This window comes from Manis javanica, chromosome 11 (assembly GCF_040802235.1).
Source record: "Manis javanica isolate MJ-LG chromosome 11, MJ_LKY, whole genome shotgun sequence".
NCBI classification, from domain to species: Eukaryota; Metazoa; Chordata; class Mammalia; order Pholidota; family Manidae; genus Manis; species Manis javanica.
Genome location: NC_133166.1, coordinates 62,694,493 through 62,714,431, shown reverse-complemented (window position 1 = coordinate 62,714,431; position 19,939 = coordinate 62,694,493). Strand labels below are relative to the sequence as shown.

Below are 19,939 nucleotides of genomic sequence, written 5' to 3'. Positions count from 1 at the left end.
TAGAAAAAATCAATGAAAACAAGAGCTGTTTCTTTTAGAAAATAAACAAAATAGATAAGCCCCTAGCCAGACTTATTAAGAGAAAAAGATAATCTATACCGAATCAGAAATGAGAAAGGAAAAATCACAATGAATACCGCAGAAAAACAAAGAATTATTAGAGAATACTATGAAAATCTATATGCTAAGAAGCTTGAAAACCAAGAAGAAATGGACAACTTCCTAGAAAAATACAACCTTCTAAGACTGACCAAAGAAAAAACAAAATGTAAGCAGCCCAATTACAATCAATGAAATTGAATTGGTAATCAAAAAACTACCCAAGAACAACACCCCCAGGACACATGGATTTACCGCTGAATTTTATCAGGCATATAGAGAAAACATAATACCCATTCTCCTTAAAGTTTTCCAAAAAATAGAAGAGGAGGGAATATTTCCAAACTCATTCTATGAAGCTATAATCACTCTAATACCAAAACCAGGCAAAGACCCCACAAAAAGAGAAAATTACAGACCGATATCCTTGATGAACATAGATGCAAAAATACACAAGAAAATATTAGCAAACCAAATTAAAAAATACATCAAGAGGATCATATACCATGATGAAGTGGGATTCATGCCAGGGATGCAAGGATGGCACAACATTCGAAAATCCATCAACATCATCCACCACATAAACAAAAAGAATGACAAAAACCATATATGATCATCTCCATAGATGCTGCAAAAGCATTCAAGAAAATTCATCTATTCATGATAAAAACTCTCAACAAAATGGGTATAGAGGGCAAGTACCTCAACATAATAAAGGCCATATATAACAAACCCACAGCCAACACCATACTTGAGAGCAAGAAGCTGAAAGCTTTTCAACTAAGATCGGGAACAAGACAGGGATACTCACTCTCCTCACTGTTATTCAACATAGTACTTGAGGTCTTTGCCACAGCAATCAGACAAAACAAAGAAATACAAGGCATCCAGATTGTTAAGGAAGAAGTCAAACTGTCCCTGTTTGCAGATGACATAATATTGTACATAAAAATTCCTAAACATTCCACTCCAAAACTACTAGAACTAATATTTGAATTCAGCAAAGTTGCAGGATACACAATTAATACACAGAACGATCTGTTGCTTTCCTATACACTAACGATGAACTAGCAGAAAGAGAAATCAGGAAAACAGTTCCATTCACAATTGCATCAAAAAGAATAAAATACCTAGGAATAAACCTAACCAAGGAAGCGAAAGACCTATATCCTGAAAACTACAAGACACTCCTAATAGATATTAAAGAGGACACTAACAAATGGAAATTCATCCTATGCTCTTGGCTAGGAAGAATTAATACTTTCAAAATGGCCATCCGGTCGAAAGCAATCTAGAGGTTCAATGCAATCCCTATTAAAATATTAACAGCATTCTTCAATGAACTGGAACAAATAGTTCTAAAATTCATATGGAACCTCAAAAGACCCTGAATAGCCAAAGCAATCCTGAGAAGGAAGAATAAAGAAGGGGGCATCTCACTTCCCAGCTTCAAGCTCTACCACAAAGCCACAGTAATCACAAACAGAGCCACCGACCAGTGGAACAAAATAGAGCGTCCAGATATTAACCCAAACATATATGGTCAATTAATATACAATAAAGGAGCCATGGATATACAATGAGGAAATGACAGCCTCTTCAACAGCTGGTTTTGGCAAAACTGGACAGCTACATGTAAGAGAATGAAACTGGATCACTGTCTAACCCCATTCATATGTGGAGTATAAGAACAAAGAAAAAATCTGAAGGAAGAAAACAGCAGCAGACTCACAGAACCCAAGAATGGACTAACAGTTACCAAAGGGAAAAGGACTGGGGAGGATGGGTGGGTTTGGAGGGACAAGGGGGAAAAAGGGCCATTACGATTAGCACACATAATATAGCGGGTGGCAAGGGGAGGGCTGTGCAACACAGAGAAGAGAAGTAGTGATTCTATAGCATCTTACTACGCTGATAGACAGTTACTATAATGGGGTATGTGGTGGGGACTTGATGATGGGGGGAGTCTAGTAACCATACTGTTGCTCATGTAATTGCAGATTAATGATACAAAAAAAAAACCAAAACTGGGTTTTCAAGAATATAACGTTTTTTTTTAAAGCAGACATCTTCACTAGTTCTTATGAACAATTTTATAAAGGAAAAGTCCTTAACTGCAGGTAGCATATGTTGGACAGTCCATAGGGGGACAGCAAAACATAGGGTTTCTTTTTCTTTGAAATCTAAACTCTGCATAATTGCTTCAAGCTGAGCTACAAGTTATAAATATACAGAAATTTAGGTTGAAGAACACAGACTAAAACAAGATATAATAAGATATGATTTAGGCCCTAGCCATGGCAATCAGGCAAAACAAAGAAATACAAGCATCCAATTGGTAAAGAAGAAGTCAAACTGTCACTATCTGTAGATGACACAATATTGTACATAAAAAACCATAAAGACTTCATTCCAAAACTACTAGAATTAATATCTGAATTCAGCAAAGTTGCAGGATACAAAATTAATACACAGAAATCTGTTGCTCTCTTATACAGTAACGATGAACGAGCAGAAAGAGAAATCAGGAAAACAATTCTATTCACAATTGCATCAAAAAGAATAAAATGGGGCGGAGCCAAGATGGCGGCGTGAGTAGAGCAGTGGAAATCTCCTCCCAAAAACACATAGAGCTATGAAAATATAACAAAGAAAAATCTTCCTAAAATAGAGACCACAGGACACAGGACAACATCCAGACCACATCCACACCTGCAAGAACCCAGCGCCTTGTGAAGGGGGTAAGATACAAGCCCCAGCCCGGCGGGACCCGAGCGCCCCTCCCCCCGGCTCCCGGCGGGTGGAGAGAAACCGGAGCGGTTTTTTTTTTTTTTTTTTTTTTTTGGCGAGCGCTTTTTGGAAGCCTTAGAGGGACGGGCCCCCGTTGCTGGGGAGGCAGGGTGGCGGGACCGGTGAGGAGGTGCCTGGGAACGGCGCCGGAGGACAAAGAATATCCCGCGTTTCTCCCTGCGAGACCTGGGGGCGGGTGCCTGAGACCGGTGCCTGAGGACGGAGGAGGTCGCACGTTTTTCCCCTTTTTTTTTTTCTCTTTTTGGCAAGCGCTTTTTGGAAGCCTTGAAGGGACGGGGACCCCAGTGCTAGGGAGGCACGGTGGCGGGACTGGTGAGCGGGTGGCTGGGACCGGCGCCTGAGGACAAAGAATATCCCCCGTTTTTCCCTGCGGGACCGGTGGGCGGGTGCCTGAGACCGGCACTTGAGGACAGAGGAAATCGTGCGTTTTTCCCCTTTTTTTTTTTTCTTTTCTGCGAGTGCTATTTGGAAGCCTAAAAGGGACAGAGACCCCGGTGCTAGGGAGGCAGGGCGGCGGGACTGGTGAGCGGGTGCCTGGGACTGGCACCTGAGGACAAAGAATATCCCGCATTTTTCCCTGTGGGACCGGTGGGTGGGTGCCTGAGACCAGCACCTGAGGACGGAAGAAATCGCGCATTTTTCCCCTTTTTTTTTCTCTCTTTTTGCCGAGTGCTTTTTGGAAGCCTTGAAGGGACAGGGACCCAGGTGCTAGGGAGGCAGGGCGGCGGGACTGGTGAGCGGGTGCGTGGGACCAGTGCCTGAGGACAAAGAATATTCAGCGTTCCTTCCCTGCGGGACCGGTGGTGGGTGCTTTTTGGAAGCCTTGAAAGGACAGGGACCCTGGTGCTAGGGAGACAGGGCAGCAGGACCAGTGAGCGGGTGCCTGGAACCGGCACCTGAGGACAAAAAAAAAAAAAAAAAATCGCTTGTTTTTTCCTTTTTTTTTTCTCTTTCTTTCTGTTCCCTCTCTCATTGTTGCTGTTGTTGTTTTGGTTTGGAGAGTGCTTTTTGGAAATCTTAAAGGGGCAGGACAGGTCACTTAGACCAGAAGCAGGGAATCTGGGGATCTCTGGGCACTCTAACCCCCTGGGCAGCAGGGAGCACAGAGGCCCCTTACGGAGATAAATAGTCTCCTGGCTGCTCCCCCTCCAACGGGGCTCCACCATTTTGGAGGAACAGCCCCAGCCAGGCCAAGCCCACAGCAACAGCGGAGATAAACCCCAAAGCAACTGGGCAGGAAGCAGAAGCCCTGTCTGCGCACAGCTGCCCAGCACAAGCCACTAGAGGTCGCTATTCTCCCAGGAAAAGGCTACAAACCAACAAGAAGGGAAGCTCTTCCAGCGGTCACTTGTACCAGCTCTGCAAACTATCTCTATCACCATGAAAAGGCAAAACTACAGGCAGACAAAGATCACAGAGACAACACCTGAGAAGGAGACAGACCTAACTAGTCCTCCTGAAAAAGAATTCAAAATAAAAATCATGAACATGCTGACAGAGATGCAGAAAAAAATGCAAGAGCAATGGGATGAGATGCAGAGAAAAATGCAAGAGCAGTGGGATGAGATGCAGAGAAAAATGCAAGAGCAGTGGGATGAAGTCCGGAAGGAGATCACAGATGTCAGGAAAGAGATCACAGAAGTGAAACAATCCCTGGAAGGATTTATAAGCAGAATGGATAAGATGCAAGAGGCCATTGAAGGAATAGAAGCCAGAGAACAGGAACGTATAGAAGCTGACATAGAGAGAGATAAAAGGATCTCCAGGAATGAAACAACACTAAGAGAAATATGTGACCAATACAAAAGGAAAAACATTCGTATTATAGGGATACCAGAAGAGGAAGAAAGAGGAAAAGGGATAGAAAGTGTCTTTGAAGAAATAATTGCTGAAAACTTCCCCAAAATGGGGGAGGAAATAATCGAACAGACCATGGAATTATACAGAACCCCCAACAGAAAGGATCCAAGGAGGACAACACCAAGACACATAATAATTAAAATGGCAAGGATCAAGGACAAGGAAAGAGTTTTAAAGGCAGCTAGAGAGAAAAAGGTCACCTATAAAGGAAAACCAATCAGGCTAACATCAGACTTCTCAACAGAAACCCTACAGGCCAGAAGAGAATGGCATGATATACTTAATGCAATGAAACAGAAGGGCCTTGAACCAAGGATACTGTATCCAGCACGACTATCATTTAAATATGATGGTGGGATCAAACAATTCCCAGACAAGCAAAAGCTGAGGGAATTTGCTTCCCACAAACCACCTCTACAGGGCATCCTACAGGGACTGCTCTAGATGGGAACACCCCTAAAAAGAGCACAGAACAAAACACACAACATATGAAGAATGGAGGAGGAGGAATAAGAAGGGAGAGAAGAAAAGACTCTCCAGACAGTGTATATAACAGCTCAATAAGCGAGCTAAGTTAGGCAGTAAGATACTAAAGAAGCTAACCTTGAACCTTTGGTAACCACGAATCTAAAGCCTGCAATGGCAATAAGTACATATCTTTCAATAGTCACCCTAAATGTAAATGGACTTAATGCACCAATCAAAAGACATAGAGTAATAGAATGGATAAAAAAGCAAGACCCATCTATATGCTGCTTACAAGAAACTCACCTTAAACCCAAAGATAAGCATAGACTAAAAGTCAAGGGATGGAAAAACATATTTCAGGCAAACAACAGTGAGAAGAAAGCAGGGGTTGCAGTACTAATATCAGACAAAATAGACTTCAAAACAAAGAAAGTAACAAGAGATAAAGAAGGCCACTACATAATGATAAAGGGCTTAGTCCAACAAGAGGATATAACCATTCTAAATATATATGCACCCAATACAGGAGCACCAGCATATGTGAAGCAAATACTAACAGAACTAAAGAGGGAAATAGACTGCAATGCATTCATTGTAGGAGACTTCAACACACCACTCACCCCAAAGGATAGATCCACCGGGCAGAAAATAAGTAAAGACACACAGGCACTGAACAACACACTAGAACAGATGGACCTAATAGACATCTATAGAACTTTACATCCAAAAGCAACAGGATATACATTCTTCTCAAGTGCACATGGAACATTCTCCAGAATAGACCACATACTAGCTCACAAAAAGAGCCTCAGTAAATTCCACAATATTGAAATTCTACCAACCAATTTTTCAGACCACAAAGGTATAAAAGTAGAAATAAATTCTACAAAGAAAACAAAAAGGCTCACAAACACATGGAGGCTTAACAACATGCTACTAAATAATCAATGGATCAATGAACAAATCAAAATAGAGATCAAGGAATATATAGAAACAAATGACAACAACAACACTAAGCCCCAACTTCTGTGGGATGCAGCGAAAGCAGTCTTAAGAGGAAAGTATATAGCAATCCAGGCACACTTGAAGAAGGAAGAACAATCCCAAATGAATAGTCTAACATCACAATTATTAAAACTGGAAAAAGAAGAACAAATGAGGCCTAAAGTCAGCAGAAGGAGGGACATAATAAAGATCAGAGAAGAAATAAACAAAATTGAGAAGAATAAAACAATAGCAAAAATCAACGAAACCAAGAGCTGGTTCTTTGAGAAAATAAACAAAATAGATAAGCCTCTAGCCCAACTTATTAAGAGAAAAAGAGAGTCAACACAAATCAACATAATCAGAAATGAGAATGGAAAAATCACGACAGACTCCACAGAAATACAAAGAATTATTAAAGACTACTATGAAAACCTATATGCCAACAAGCTGGAAAACCTAGAAGAAATGGACAACTTCCTAGAAAAATACAACCTCCCAAGACTGACCAAGGAAGAAACACAAAAGTTAAACAAACCAATTACAAGCAAAGAAATTGAAACAGTAATCAAAAAACTACCCAAGAACAAAACCCCGGGGCCGGACGGATTTACCTCGGAATTTTATCAGACACACAGAGAAGACATAATACCCATTCTCCTTAAAGTGTTCCACAAAATAGAAGAAGAGGGAATACTCCCAAACTCATTCTATGAAGCCAACATCACCCTAATACCAAAACCAGGAAAAGACCCCACCAAAAAAGAAAATTACAGACCAATATCCCTGATGAATGTAGATGCAAAAATACTCAATAAAATATTAGCAAACAGAATTCAACAGTATATCAGAAGGATCATACACCATGACCAAGTGGGGTTCATCCCAGGGATGCAAGGATGGTACAACATTCGAAAATCCATCAACATCATCCACCACATCAACAAAAAGAAAGACAAAAACCACATGATCATCTCCATAGATGCTGAAAAAGCATTTGACAAAATTCAACATCCATTCATGATAAAAACTCTCAGCAAAATGGGAATAGAGGGCAAGTACCTCAACATAATAAAGGCCATATATGATAAACCCACAGCCAGCATTATACTGAACAGCGAGAAGCTGAAAGCATTTCCACTGAGATCGGGAACCAGACAGGGATGCCCACTCTCCCCACTGTTATTTAACATAGTACTGGAGGTCCTAGCCACGGCAATCAGACAAAACAAAGAAATACAAGGAATCCAGATTGGTAAAGAAGAAGTTAAACTGTCACTATTTGCAGATGATATGATACTGTACATAAAAAACCCTAAAGACTCCACTCCAAAACTACTAGAACTGATATCGGAATACAGCAAAGTTGCAGGATACAAAATTAACACACAGAAATCTGTAGCTTTCCTATACACTAACAACGAATCAATAGAAAGAGAAATCAGGAAAACAATTCCATTCACCGTTGCATCAAAAAGAATAAAATACCTAGGAATAAACCTAACCAAAGAAGTGAAAGACTTATACTCTGAAAACTACAAGTCACTCTTAAGAGAAATTAAAGGGGACACTAATAAATGGAAACTCATCCCATGCTCATGGCTAGGAAGAATTAATATCGTCAAAATGGCCATCCTGCCGAAAGCAATATACAAATTTGATGCAATCCCTCTCAAATTACCAGCAACATTCTTCAATGAATTGGAACAAATAATTCAAAAATTCATATGGAAACACCAAAGACCCCGAATAGCCAAAGCAATCCTGAAAAAGAAGAATAAAGTAGGGGGGATCTCACTCCCCAACTTCAAGCTCTACTACAAAGCCATAGTAATCAAGACAATTTGGTACTGGCACAAGAACAGAGCCACAGACCAGTGGAACAGATTAGAGACCCCAGAAATTAACCCAAACATATATGGTCAATTAATATTTGATAAAGGAGCCATGGACATACAATGGCAAAATGACAGTCTCTTCAACAGATGGTGCTGGCAAAACTGGACAGCTACATGTAGGAGAATGAAACTGGACCATTGTCTAACCCCATATACAAAGGTAAACTCAAAATGGATCAAAGACCTGAATGTAAGTCACGAAACCATTAAACTCTTGGAAAAAAACATAGGCAAAAACCTCTTAGACATAAACATGAGTGATCTCTTCTTGAACATATCTCCCCGGGCAAGGAAAACAACAGCAAAAATGAGCAAGTGGGACTACATTAAGCTGAAAAGCTTCTGTACAGCGAAAGACACCATCAATAGAACAAAAAGGAACCCTACAGTATGGGAGAATATATTTGAAAATGACAGATCTGATAAAGGCTTGACGTCCAGAATATATAAAGAGCTCACACGCCTCAACAAACAAAAAACAAATAACCCAATTAAAAAATGGGCAGAGGAACTGAACAGACAGTTCTCCAAAAAAGAAATACAGATGGCCAAGAGACACATGAAAAGATGCTCCACATCGCTAATTATCAGAGAAATGCAAATTAAAACTACAATGAGGTATCACCTCACACCAGTAAGGATAGCTGCCATCCAAAAGACAAACAACAACAAATGTTGGCGAGGCTGTGGAGAAAAGGGAACCCTCCTACACTGCTGGTGGGAATGTAAATTAGTTCAACCATTGTGGAAAGCAGTATGGAGGTGCATCAAAATGCTCAAAACAGACCTACCATTTGACCCAGGAATTCCACTCCTAGGAATTTACCCTAAGAACGCAGCAATCAAGTTTGAGAAAGACAGATGCACTCCTATGTTTATCGCAGCACTATTTACAATAGCCAAGAATTGGAAGCAACCTAAATGTCCATCTGTAGATGAATGGATAAAGAAGATGTGGTACATATACACAATGGAATACTACTCAGCCATAAGAAGTGGAAAAATCCAACCATTTGCAGCAACATGGATGGAGCTGGAGAGTATTATGCTCAGTGAAATAAGCCAGGCGGAGAAAGAGAAATACCAAATGATTTCACTCATCTGAGGAGTATAGGAACAAAGGAAAAACTGAAGGAACAAAACAGCAGCAGAATTACAGAACCCAAAAATGGACTAACAGGTACCAAAGGGAAAGGAACTGGGGAGGATGGGTGGGCAGGGAGGGATAAGGGGGGGGAAGAAGAAGGGGGGTATTAAGATTAGCATGCATGGGGGGGAGGGAGAAGGGGGAGGGTGGGCTGCACAACACAGAGAGGACAAGTAGTGACTCTACCACATTTTGCTAAGCTGATGGACAGTAACCGTAATGTGGTTGTTAGGGGGGACCTGATATAGGGGAGAGCATAGTAAACATAGTATTCTTCAGGTAAGTGTAGATTAAAAATTTAAAAAAAAAAAAGAAAGAAAGAAAGAAAAGGGGGATTACTCCTTAACAGGATAAAACTATTGGTAAATCAAAGATCAACGCATGCTTTAAATATCCTTAATGTTGATCACTTAAAGGGTGTCAGATGATCAGCTATGGAGGTACTCTTTTCTGATAATATTCCTTTCTCTTAATTAAAAAAAAAAAAAAAAAAAAAAAAAAAAAAGCAGTTACTGTGTGCTGACCTCCAATGAGTTCTGCACAGTGGTATAGAGGGCATGTCAAAGTGTGGGCAAAGGGTCTGTTTGTTTCTACGCAGAAGATCAAGGCCTAGCTTGGATACCCAGAAAATGAACTAAGATACGATATGAGGAGGAGCTTCCGGCATCAGCACTATCTGGAGGACTCGTGCCGGGGGATGATCATCAAAAAGCCTCCACAGGGATCCGGACGATGCTGCGGTTGTGGCTGCATCCAGCCCACCGTCTCCTGGACTTGCCATAGGAATGAGGAGGGAGATGTCTAGGCTGGCATGTGCATACAGTGAGACAACGAATTTGACCGAATCTGTACTGTTGGAACTCAACCAGGAGTTGGGAGGAGTGCAAGTTGTAGCACCCCAAAATCTCATGACTATAGACTATCTATGGTTAAAAGAACATATGGGATGTGAACAGATCCCAGAAATGGGCTGCTTTAATTTGTCTGATGGTTCAAGTACAGTTGGAAAATATCCATCATATCATAGATAAATTTTCACAAATGCCTAGGGTGCCTAAATGGTTTTCTTGGCTTCACTGGAGATGGCTGGTAATTATAGATTTGCTTTGTTTATGTCACCGTATTCCTATTATGTTAATATGTGTGTGCAAATTAGTTAGTAGTTTAAAACCTATACATATTTAAGGTACTATACAAGAAGATATGTCAAAGAAATAATCAATCCTCCCAAGTTTCCTTCATATGCTACATCTATAGCTTTTCTTCTTCCTTCCTAATTACAAACCTTAAATAGAATTCGTGCCTCATATCGAATTTACCGAGTATCATAATTCCTCCAGGTGGTAAAGATACCTCGAGACAAGTGCTGGGCATAGAAGCCACAGGGCATAAATCTGCAAAGAAGTAAAAAGCTAACCTTTGCAAACAATATGGCTTCTCTCTCACTTACCAACTTTACATTTCCCTGTATGGCCCCGGAAGATGACTGGTTAGCCAGAGACGGGTAAGATTCCTCAAGGGAGGAACAACCTAAGACAGGCACAGTCGCAGGGGGGCCATCAGGTGAGAATTTGGGGATCAACAGTGGTGAGGCTCAGAGCCTCACCCCCCCTGCTTTGAGAGAAATCTTCTGCATCCGTGGATGTCTTGCTGCCCTTGTCTAGCCTGGATTAATACTTAGTCCATAGGCACACAACTGATCATCTGATCATCTACATTTGCCTTCTTACAGCACTAAACTATGTTTTCTACCTTTATCTTGCATCTACCTACCACTTCAGCATTTTATTAAAAATAAAAATAATAATAATAATAGGAGAAATGTGGGATCAACATATAAATCAAGTACAAAAATCAAATGAATATTCATATTTGACCTGATGGTTTATAGGTCATATTGCATGATCAAAACCGAAAGTTTCTGTGATGAATGCCCTTGTACTGTTCACCATGTAAGAATTTATTCACTCTGTAAGAATTCGTTCACCATGTAAGAACTTGTTCGTTATGCTTCAGAAGATTGGAGACTGACGAGAATTAGGCTTGAGATGGATTAATGATTGTACATTGAGCATTGACCCCCCTATACTGAATTTTATTGTTGTTAACAACCATTTGATCAATAAATATGAGAGATGCCCTCTCAAAAAAAAAAAAAAAAAAAAAAAAAAAAAGAATAAAATATCTAGGAATAGACCTAACCAAGGAAGTGAAAGACCTATATCCTGAAAACTACAAGACACTCCTAATAGATATTAAAGAGGACACTAACAAACGGAAATTCATCCCATGCTCTTGGCTAAGAGAATATTTTCAAAATGGCCATCTGGTCTAAAGCAATCTAGAGGTTCAATGCAATCCCTATTAAAATATTAACAGATTCTTCAACGAACTGGAACAAATAGTTCTAAAATTCATATAGAACCTCAAAAGACCCTGAATAGCCACAGCAATCCTGAGAAGGAAGAATAAAGCAGAGGACATCTCGCTTCCTAGCTTCAAGCTCTACTACAAAGCCACAGTAATCAAGACAATTTGGTACTGGCATAAGAACAGAGCCACAGACCAGTGGAACAGAACACAGAGTCCACATATTAACCCAAACATATAGTCAATTAACATATCATAAAGGAGCCATGGACATACAATGGGGAAATGACAGCCTCTTAAACAGCTGGTGTTGGCAAAACTGTACAGCTACATGTAAGAGAATGAAACTGGATCACTGTCTAACCCCATACACAAAAGTGAATTCAAAATGGATCAAAGACCTAAATATAAGTCATGAAACCATAAAACTCTTAGAAAAAAACAGAGGCAAAAATCTCTTGGACATAAACATGAGTGACTTCTTCATGAACATTATCTCCCTGGGCAAGGGAAACAAAAGCAAAAATGAACAAGTGGGACTATATCAAGCTGAAAAGCTTCTGTGCAGCAAAGGAAACCACCAATAGAACAAAAAGGTATCCTACAGTATGGGAGAATATATTAATAAATGACAGATCCGATAAAGGGTTGATATCCAAAATATATAAGAGTTCACGCACCTCAACAAACAAAAAGCAAATAATCCAATTAAAAAATGGGCAGAGGAGCTGAACAGACAGTTCTCCAAAGAAGTAATTCAGATGGTGAAGAGACACATGAAAAGATGCTCCACATTGCTAGTCATCAGAGAAATGCAAATTAAAACCACAATGAGATGTCACCTCACACCAGTAAGGATTGCCACCATCCAAAAGACAAACAACAACAAACATTGGTGAGGTTTTCGAGAAAGGGGAACCCTCCTACACTGTTGGTGGGAATGTAAATTAGTTCAACCACTGTGGAAAGCAGTATGGAGGTTCTTCAAAATGCTTAAAATAGAAACAGCATTTGACCCAGGTATTCCACTTCTACAAATTTACCCTAAGAACACAGCAGCCCAGTTTGAAAAAGACAGATGCACCCCTATATTTATTGCAGCACTATTTACAATAGCCAAGAAATGGAAGCAACCTCAGTGTCCATCAGTAGATGAATGGACAAAGAAGAGGTGGTACATATACACAATGGAATATTATTCAGCCATAAGAAAACAAATCCTACCATTTGCAACAACATGGATGGAGCTAGAGGGTATTACGCTCAGTGAAATAACCCAACAAAGAAAGACAAATACCAAATGATTTCACTCATATGTGGAGTATAAGATCCAAGAAAAAACTGAAGGAACAAAACAACAGCAGAATCACAGAACCCAAGAATGGACTAACAGTTTCCAAAGGGAAACGGACTGGGGAGGATGGGTAGGGAGGGAGGGATAAGGGGGGGGGAGAAAGGGGGCATTATGATTAGCATGTATAATGTGGGGGGGCATGGGGAGGGCTATGCAATACAGAGAAGACAAGTAGTGATTCTACAGCATCTTACTAGGCTGATGAACAGTGACTGTGAAGGGGTATGTGGGGGGACTTGGTGATGGGGGGAGTCTAGGAAACATAATGCTCCTCATGTAATTGTAGATTAACGATACTAAAATTAAAAAAAAAAAAAAAGAAATACCATTTGACCCAGGAATTCCACTCCTAGGAATTTTCCCTAAGAATGCAGCAGCCCAGTTTAAAAAAGACATATGTAGCCCTATTTTTAATGCAGCACTGTTTATAAAAGCCAAGAAATGGAAGCAACCTAAGTGTCCATCAGTAGATGAATGGATAAAGAAGATATGATACATATACATACTGGAATATTATTGAGCCATAAGAAGAAAACAAATCCTACCATTTGCAACAACATGGATGGAGCTAGAGGGTATTATGCTCAGTGAAATCAGCGAGGTGGAGAAAGGCAATTATCAAATGATTTCCCTCATCTATGTAGTATAAGACCAAAGAAAAAACTGAAGGATCAAAACAGCAGCATACTCACAGAACCCAAGAATGGACTAACAGTTACCAAAGGGAAAGGGACTGGGGAGGATTGGTGGGAAGGGAGGGATAAGCGGGGGGAAAGAAAAGGGCATTACGATTAGCATGCGTAATTTGTGTGCGGGGGCACTGGGAAGGCTGAACAGCATGGAGAGGACATGTAGTGATTTTACAGCATCTTACTACGCTGATGGACAGTGGCTGCAATGGGGTATGTGGGGGGAACTTGGTGATGGGGGGAGTCTAGTAAACATAATGTTGCTCATGTAATTATAGATTAATGATACCAAAAAAAAAAGATATGATTTAGATAAATACATGCTATAAATACAGAAACATTGTGAAGACAACGCAGGATCACTTTTCTACACTCTGGAACAGATATTAAAGCTAATGTACATGATTTGGAAATTTTTTTTTTCTCTAATGGTGAAGGCTTTGAAGTACATATTACAGAGAAACTTGCAGAAAGCTCTAAGCATATTTAGACATTAAAGTCTGAGTTCTTCTATATCACATTTATTCATAATTTCCAAAGATCAGGACCAGTTACTTTAAGTAGGCATGTATCTCAGTGAATTAAAAAAAGACCAGGGTTTAGAAATCCTTGGTTAGATACTTTTATTACATTTGGTAAATATCAATGCTACTGTCAGTGGCACACCTGTAAGCACCTTATGTAAATCAAGTCTAATAAATATAACCTATCATTGGTCTTATAAAAATAATACTCAATGTAGTATACTAAAAATAAAATCATACATATCAGAAATAACAATCTGAATTACTTAAATAGTAGAAAATATTTTCTCTAGATGTAACTTTTTAAAAATTAAGGTATGATTGATATACACTCTTATGAAGGTTTCACATGAAAAAATAAGGTGATTACTACATTTACCCATATTATCAAGTCCCCATCCATACCCCAATGCAGTCACTGTCCATCAGTGAAGTACGATGCCACAGATCCAGTGCTTTCTCTGTGCTACACTGTTCTCCCTGTGAATCCCCCACTCCATGTGTACTAAACATAATACACCTCAGTCCCCTTCTCCCTCCCTCCCCACCCACCCTTCCACACCCCTCCCCTTTGGTAACCACTAGTTCATTCTTGGAGTCTCTGAATCTGCTGCTACTTTGTTCCTTCAGTTTTGCTTCATTGTTATACTCCACAAATGAGAGAAGTCATTTGGCATTTGTCTCTCTCTGCCTGGCTTATTTCACTGAGCATAGATGTAACTTTTTAATTTGCAAATTTGTGAGGCAAAAGGTTCAAGATATTTAGAAAATATCTTGTGAGTAATGAATGCTTGTAATATGCACTATCATCTACTTCTGAACTTTTCTAGATACAACTTTTAACCGTTTTGCATATATTATTATTAAAAATTATTTTCCATTTTTTGGTCATTAGAGAAGATAGTCATTTATTGCTTTATGAACTTTCATTCTCTGTGACACTTTTATTTTTTTCCAATTAAAAAAAGTCTTTTTTTTTATTGTTGAGCACTCAGGAGACCGTACTTATACTCAAGAGCATCATAAGTTTATTTAACAGATCCTACTTTGCTTTAAAAAGGGCCAAGTATGCTGTTATTTAAGAATGAGTTTGTTTAAGTAGCCCATTCCGTTCTATTTAAGTTAAATCAAATTGTAAAATAACAAACCAATTAATGTGGAAAGAATTATGTACTTCAAAATTGCCTTAGATTATATGTTTCATCAAAACTGGAAGCACTAGCTTCTTTTTCAACAGTCAACTGGAGAACAAACAACTGAAAAATCAATCTATTAAGTTTTCCTTCCCAGTATCCTTGAAATTGTGGTAGTGATATAAAACTACGTATGAAACAGAAGGACTTATGAAATGCTATTCAAAGGAGAGGGACAGAGGAACCACCTAACAAATGCCAGTCAATAGAATGATTTCAAGATTAATGAAAGTTTCAAAGAACTGTCTAAGAAGTTTGCACTCAATGACATATTTTTTTAGCTATAAAGTCTTTACAAGTAGAAAAATTTTGTAAGCATAGTGATAATGTGTTTTTAAGTTGAATGAATAAATAGTGAAAGGTAAAGGAGTATGTTACCTGTGCAGATATTCCAAGAGACATAAACTGAAAATCTGTGTGGGAAATCCATTATAGATGAAAAGCAATAGAATACTTGCTGATGTTAACATACTACCTACAACCTTATCATTAAGTTCATACTACCCAAAATATTATACTATATTATAGTTGCTATAAAAATAGTAATGAATATGGATCTTTAAATAAATAATTTGTTGAAGATTAACAGTAGTGGTCATAAAAACTATTATGAAAACATCTTCTAAGAGCACTTAAACTATTTTTGATCCTGGAAAGCTTATCTGAAAAGCTTTCAAATTGGTAGCTTTTCAAACAGATTTCATAAGAGAATGGCTTTGGTTGAGAAAGGGGTGGATAAGGGAAGCTTAAATTCTAATCTAATAAAAACCAGGATGAATTCCTTGATTGTTTTATAGAAGAATCATAAGCCTTGTTGATCTCTTGAAACTTTTGTACAGTCATAATAAGAAATTCAGAAAGACAGTATGTCAGATAAGTAAGACAACTTATGAGGCTTATTTCATTACTGCAAAAGTGAAAAAGCAAAAGACAGAATCATGTGAAGGTACAGAAATGCTAATCATTATTCAGAGGTTTTTCTTTTTTCAATCAACCATTTAGATAACTGGAGTAGATCAAACTTTAGGTTTCCAAATATAAGAGGTTCATGGTTTCTACAGAGGTATTTATTTCTTTTAAGTTGCAGCTTTTCAAAGCTTGAACTCAGCAAACCAATTATGAATGAACAGGATTACTGTGGAAACTACAGCAAAAACACTCCAAGAAAAATTCCATATTGAAATAAATTCAGTAGTATCAATTAATTTTTAAACCTAGAAAATGTTATTGCATACATTTCCGTTAGTGGGTATGAGTACTTATTTAGGTGATAGCACATGTTGGATTGTTTTCTAAAGTAGTTTAACTACAATGTAAGAAGGGCTAAATTAAAAAAAAATTAATTAATGAGCTCTTTCTGAAAGAACTAAAAAAAGTATTCTCTCTTCCCTAGTCAAACTATTTTCTTTTACTGTTACTGTATCTGATTCAATAATATTCTTGGGACAGTCTGGACTACCAGATATCACAACCTTGAGAAAGATCTATTCCAAGTTATTAGTTTCCTGGGCTAGCTGAAGTTATACTCTGGGGAAAAAGCTCAAGACAACTGAATTTCCTTTCTGATATGAATGGCATAAAATAAGAACAAATCTCAAGAAACTGAAATACTAAGCAAAAGCATGTAAAATGAATGCTAAAGAAAAGGCTTTTTAGAAAAAAGTCATATATATATATATATATATAAACCCTTCGTCCCAATAACAGAAAGAAATCAAGAGAGGTGAGGGAGATGATAGCAGGTAAAGAAAACAAGGGATTTTATAATAAAAGCATCTCACTGAAAAAAGTGAAATACTATTTAGTCAGTCTTTTTCAACTAAGGCTCTGGGAAAGAATTAAGCCTAATACCCTAAAGTATTAATATAGTAAGTAATGAATTAACTTCTTTTCTATGTATCTAGAATTATACCAGTTACGTAAAATCCTTGGGAAAAATAGAGAAAATCATTTTCTGTGTTCTGCTGATGAGACTAGGAACCCTTTTTGAGCCCATTATTTTGCCAGCATTTAATAGCTGCTTACCACTGCAAACAGAAGAGGTGATGTTGTACAGAAAAGGATAAAACTGCATACAGCGAATCAACTTCAGGCTGTTTTCACACTCTGGGCATTTGGTAGTTAACTTCAAAGCTTGTCTAAAGGCCTCAAGTGCCCCACTGAAATTCTTCAGGGCAAGGTAAGCATTTCCCAGGCTCAAAAAGGTCAGAGGCTGAAAAGAAAAGAAAAAAATAATCAGAAAAATGTTAATGAATTAATATTTTCTGAGTTACAAAACCTTTACAGTATATGCCTTTTGACTTTTTTTTAGGTTACCTCATAAAAGTTAGTGGTTAACTGTCCATTTTATTTACATCAGCTAATTCTAAACTATGTAACATGAATTTATTTTTCATCTTTTTACTAAAATAAATAAAGTGTGTAATGTACACTAGTCTTAAGTGTATAGCTAAGTGAATTTTTATATATGTATATATCCCTGTAACCACCACTCATCTTGAGAGATAAAATATTTAGTTTTCTAATACCCCAAGAGGTTCATTTGGGCAACCCAATTCCAACATCTGTTGTGATGTTGTGACTTCTGTCACCATAGATTAACCCTGCCTGTTCCTGAACTTTATACAAAAGGAGTCAAACAGCATGATCTCTTCTGAGTACATATAAACTGTACCCTTCTGAAAGTTCTTTAACTCAAGATAATATCTAAGATTCAAGAAACTATATGTTTTTTTTCTGTCTCAGTAGTTAATTTTTTGAAAACTGATGGGTAATGTTCCATCATGTGAATATAAATACTGTTTGTTCACCCATTCCCCTACTGATAGGCATCTGGACTGTTTTCAGTTTTTGGCTATTATAAATAAAGCTACTATGAATATTCTTACAAATGTATTTTGATTGACATGGTATTCATTTTCCTTGCGTATATACTTTAGCAATGGCTTGTAAGGTAGGCATATATTTAGTTTTAGGAGACACCACCAGTTTTCCACAGTGGATGTACAGATTTACACTCATGCCAGCAAGTATGAGGATGCCTTGATACTGTCAGTTTTATCAATTTAGCTTAAAAGTGAGATGCCGTAGTGTATCTCATGGTGGTTTTAATTTGCAATTCCTTGTTTAGTAATGATTTTTTCACATGCTTACTGGTCATCTGCCTGTTGTTTTTCCCATTAAAAAAAAAGATTGTCTTTTTCTTACTGATTTTTAGGAGTTCTTTATATATACTACATATGGGCCTTTTGCTTATTGCAAGTATTTTCTCCCAGTCTGTGGTTTGCATTTGTTACTCTTAATGGAATCTTGATAAAAAGGAATTCTTAATTTTAATAAGGTTCAGTTACATATATTTTTCTTTTATTGTTAATGCTTTTTGAAATCTTTGCCTACTGTAAGGTCATGGAGACTTCTTCCTCTGTTTTCACCAGGAAGCTTTACTGTTTCATCTTTCACATTTTGATACATGAGTCACCTCAAATTAACTTTGTGTATATCATGTAAGGTAGGAGTCAAGGTTCATTTCTTTTCTCACAGGGATATCCAAGTATTCCAGCACTACTTATTGAAAAACCAAAGGTCCCTTCCAACCCTGAAATACAGGTGTGCCTTTGTCATAAATCACATGACCATATATGCAGGGGTCTATTTCTAATTTCTCTGTTGTGTTCCACTGATATATTTGAGTGTCCTTGTGCCAATATCATAATTAATTAGCGCAAATTTTGAAATCTAGTAATTTAAACCTTCCAATTCTTTTCTGTTCTCCCCCTTGTTCCACCCCCCAACTGTTCTACTATTTTAGTTCCATTTCCATGTAAATTTCACCATCAACTTATCAATTTACATACACACATACATGCAATCACTGGGAGTATGGGATTTAACTGAACCTATAAATCAACTGGAGAAAACTTACGTCCTAATAAATTAATCCTCTAATCCATGAACATGATGTAAAGCTCCACTTACTCAGATCATGTTTCTCAGCAATGTTTTGTAATCAGTATAGAAATCTTGTACATCTTCCTTTAGATTTCTAAGTATCTGTTAATTTTTTGAGGTTATTATAGTTGTTATATTCTATTTTCCAATTGTTTATTGACATTTTGTTTTTATAAGCAGATCAAAGTATTTAGTTTTAGCTGAAATACACCTATGATTAGTATTTTTATATATGCTTGTGTATTAACCATTTATTCTACACTTATTTAATCATTAAAGATATTTTAAAAGATCTAGGAATGTTTTATTATCAAATTGCACAATATATCCCTATGAAAAGAAATACCAGTGATTTTATTCAGCTACTTGCTTTTGACTCAGGTTGTTAGGTCATCCGAAATGTCTCACTATAGCCAAGCTAAGCTAAGCCAAACTATTCCAGATGAAAGAGGCTTAATCTAAGTAGTTCTCAGATTTCATTTAAGGTATTACTTAGTGGCTCACATCCAGATACAAAATTAAATCCCATACTTAAATTCCATTCCTAAATGTCTTGATATGTTACATAAGGAAGCAAAGTGTGACTATCATATG

The 19,939-nt window shown here is 37.9% G+C and overlaps 1 protein-coding gene across 5 annotated transcripts in view; it reads right to left on the bottom strand.

Moving 5' to 3' along the window:
• Positions 1-19,939, bottom strand: part of TTC17 (tetratricopeptide repeat domain 17) — a 139,332-nt gene that overhangs the window by 66,632 nt on the left and 52,761 nt on the right. For all 5 annotated transcript variants that reach the window (XM_036996675.2, XM_036996676.2, XM_036996678.2 and 2 more), the window contains exon 16: positions 17,423-17,609. In XM_036996675.2, coding sequence (XP_036852570.1) covers positions 17,423-17,609 — 187 coding nt within the window. The remainder of the gene's footprint in view (positions 1-17,422; positions 17,610-19,939) is intronic.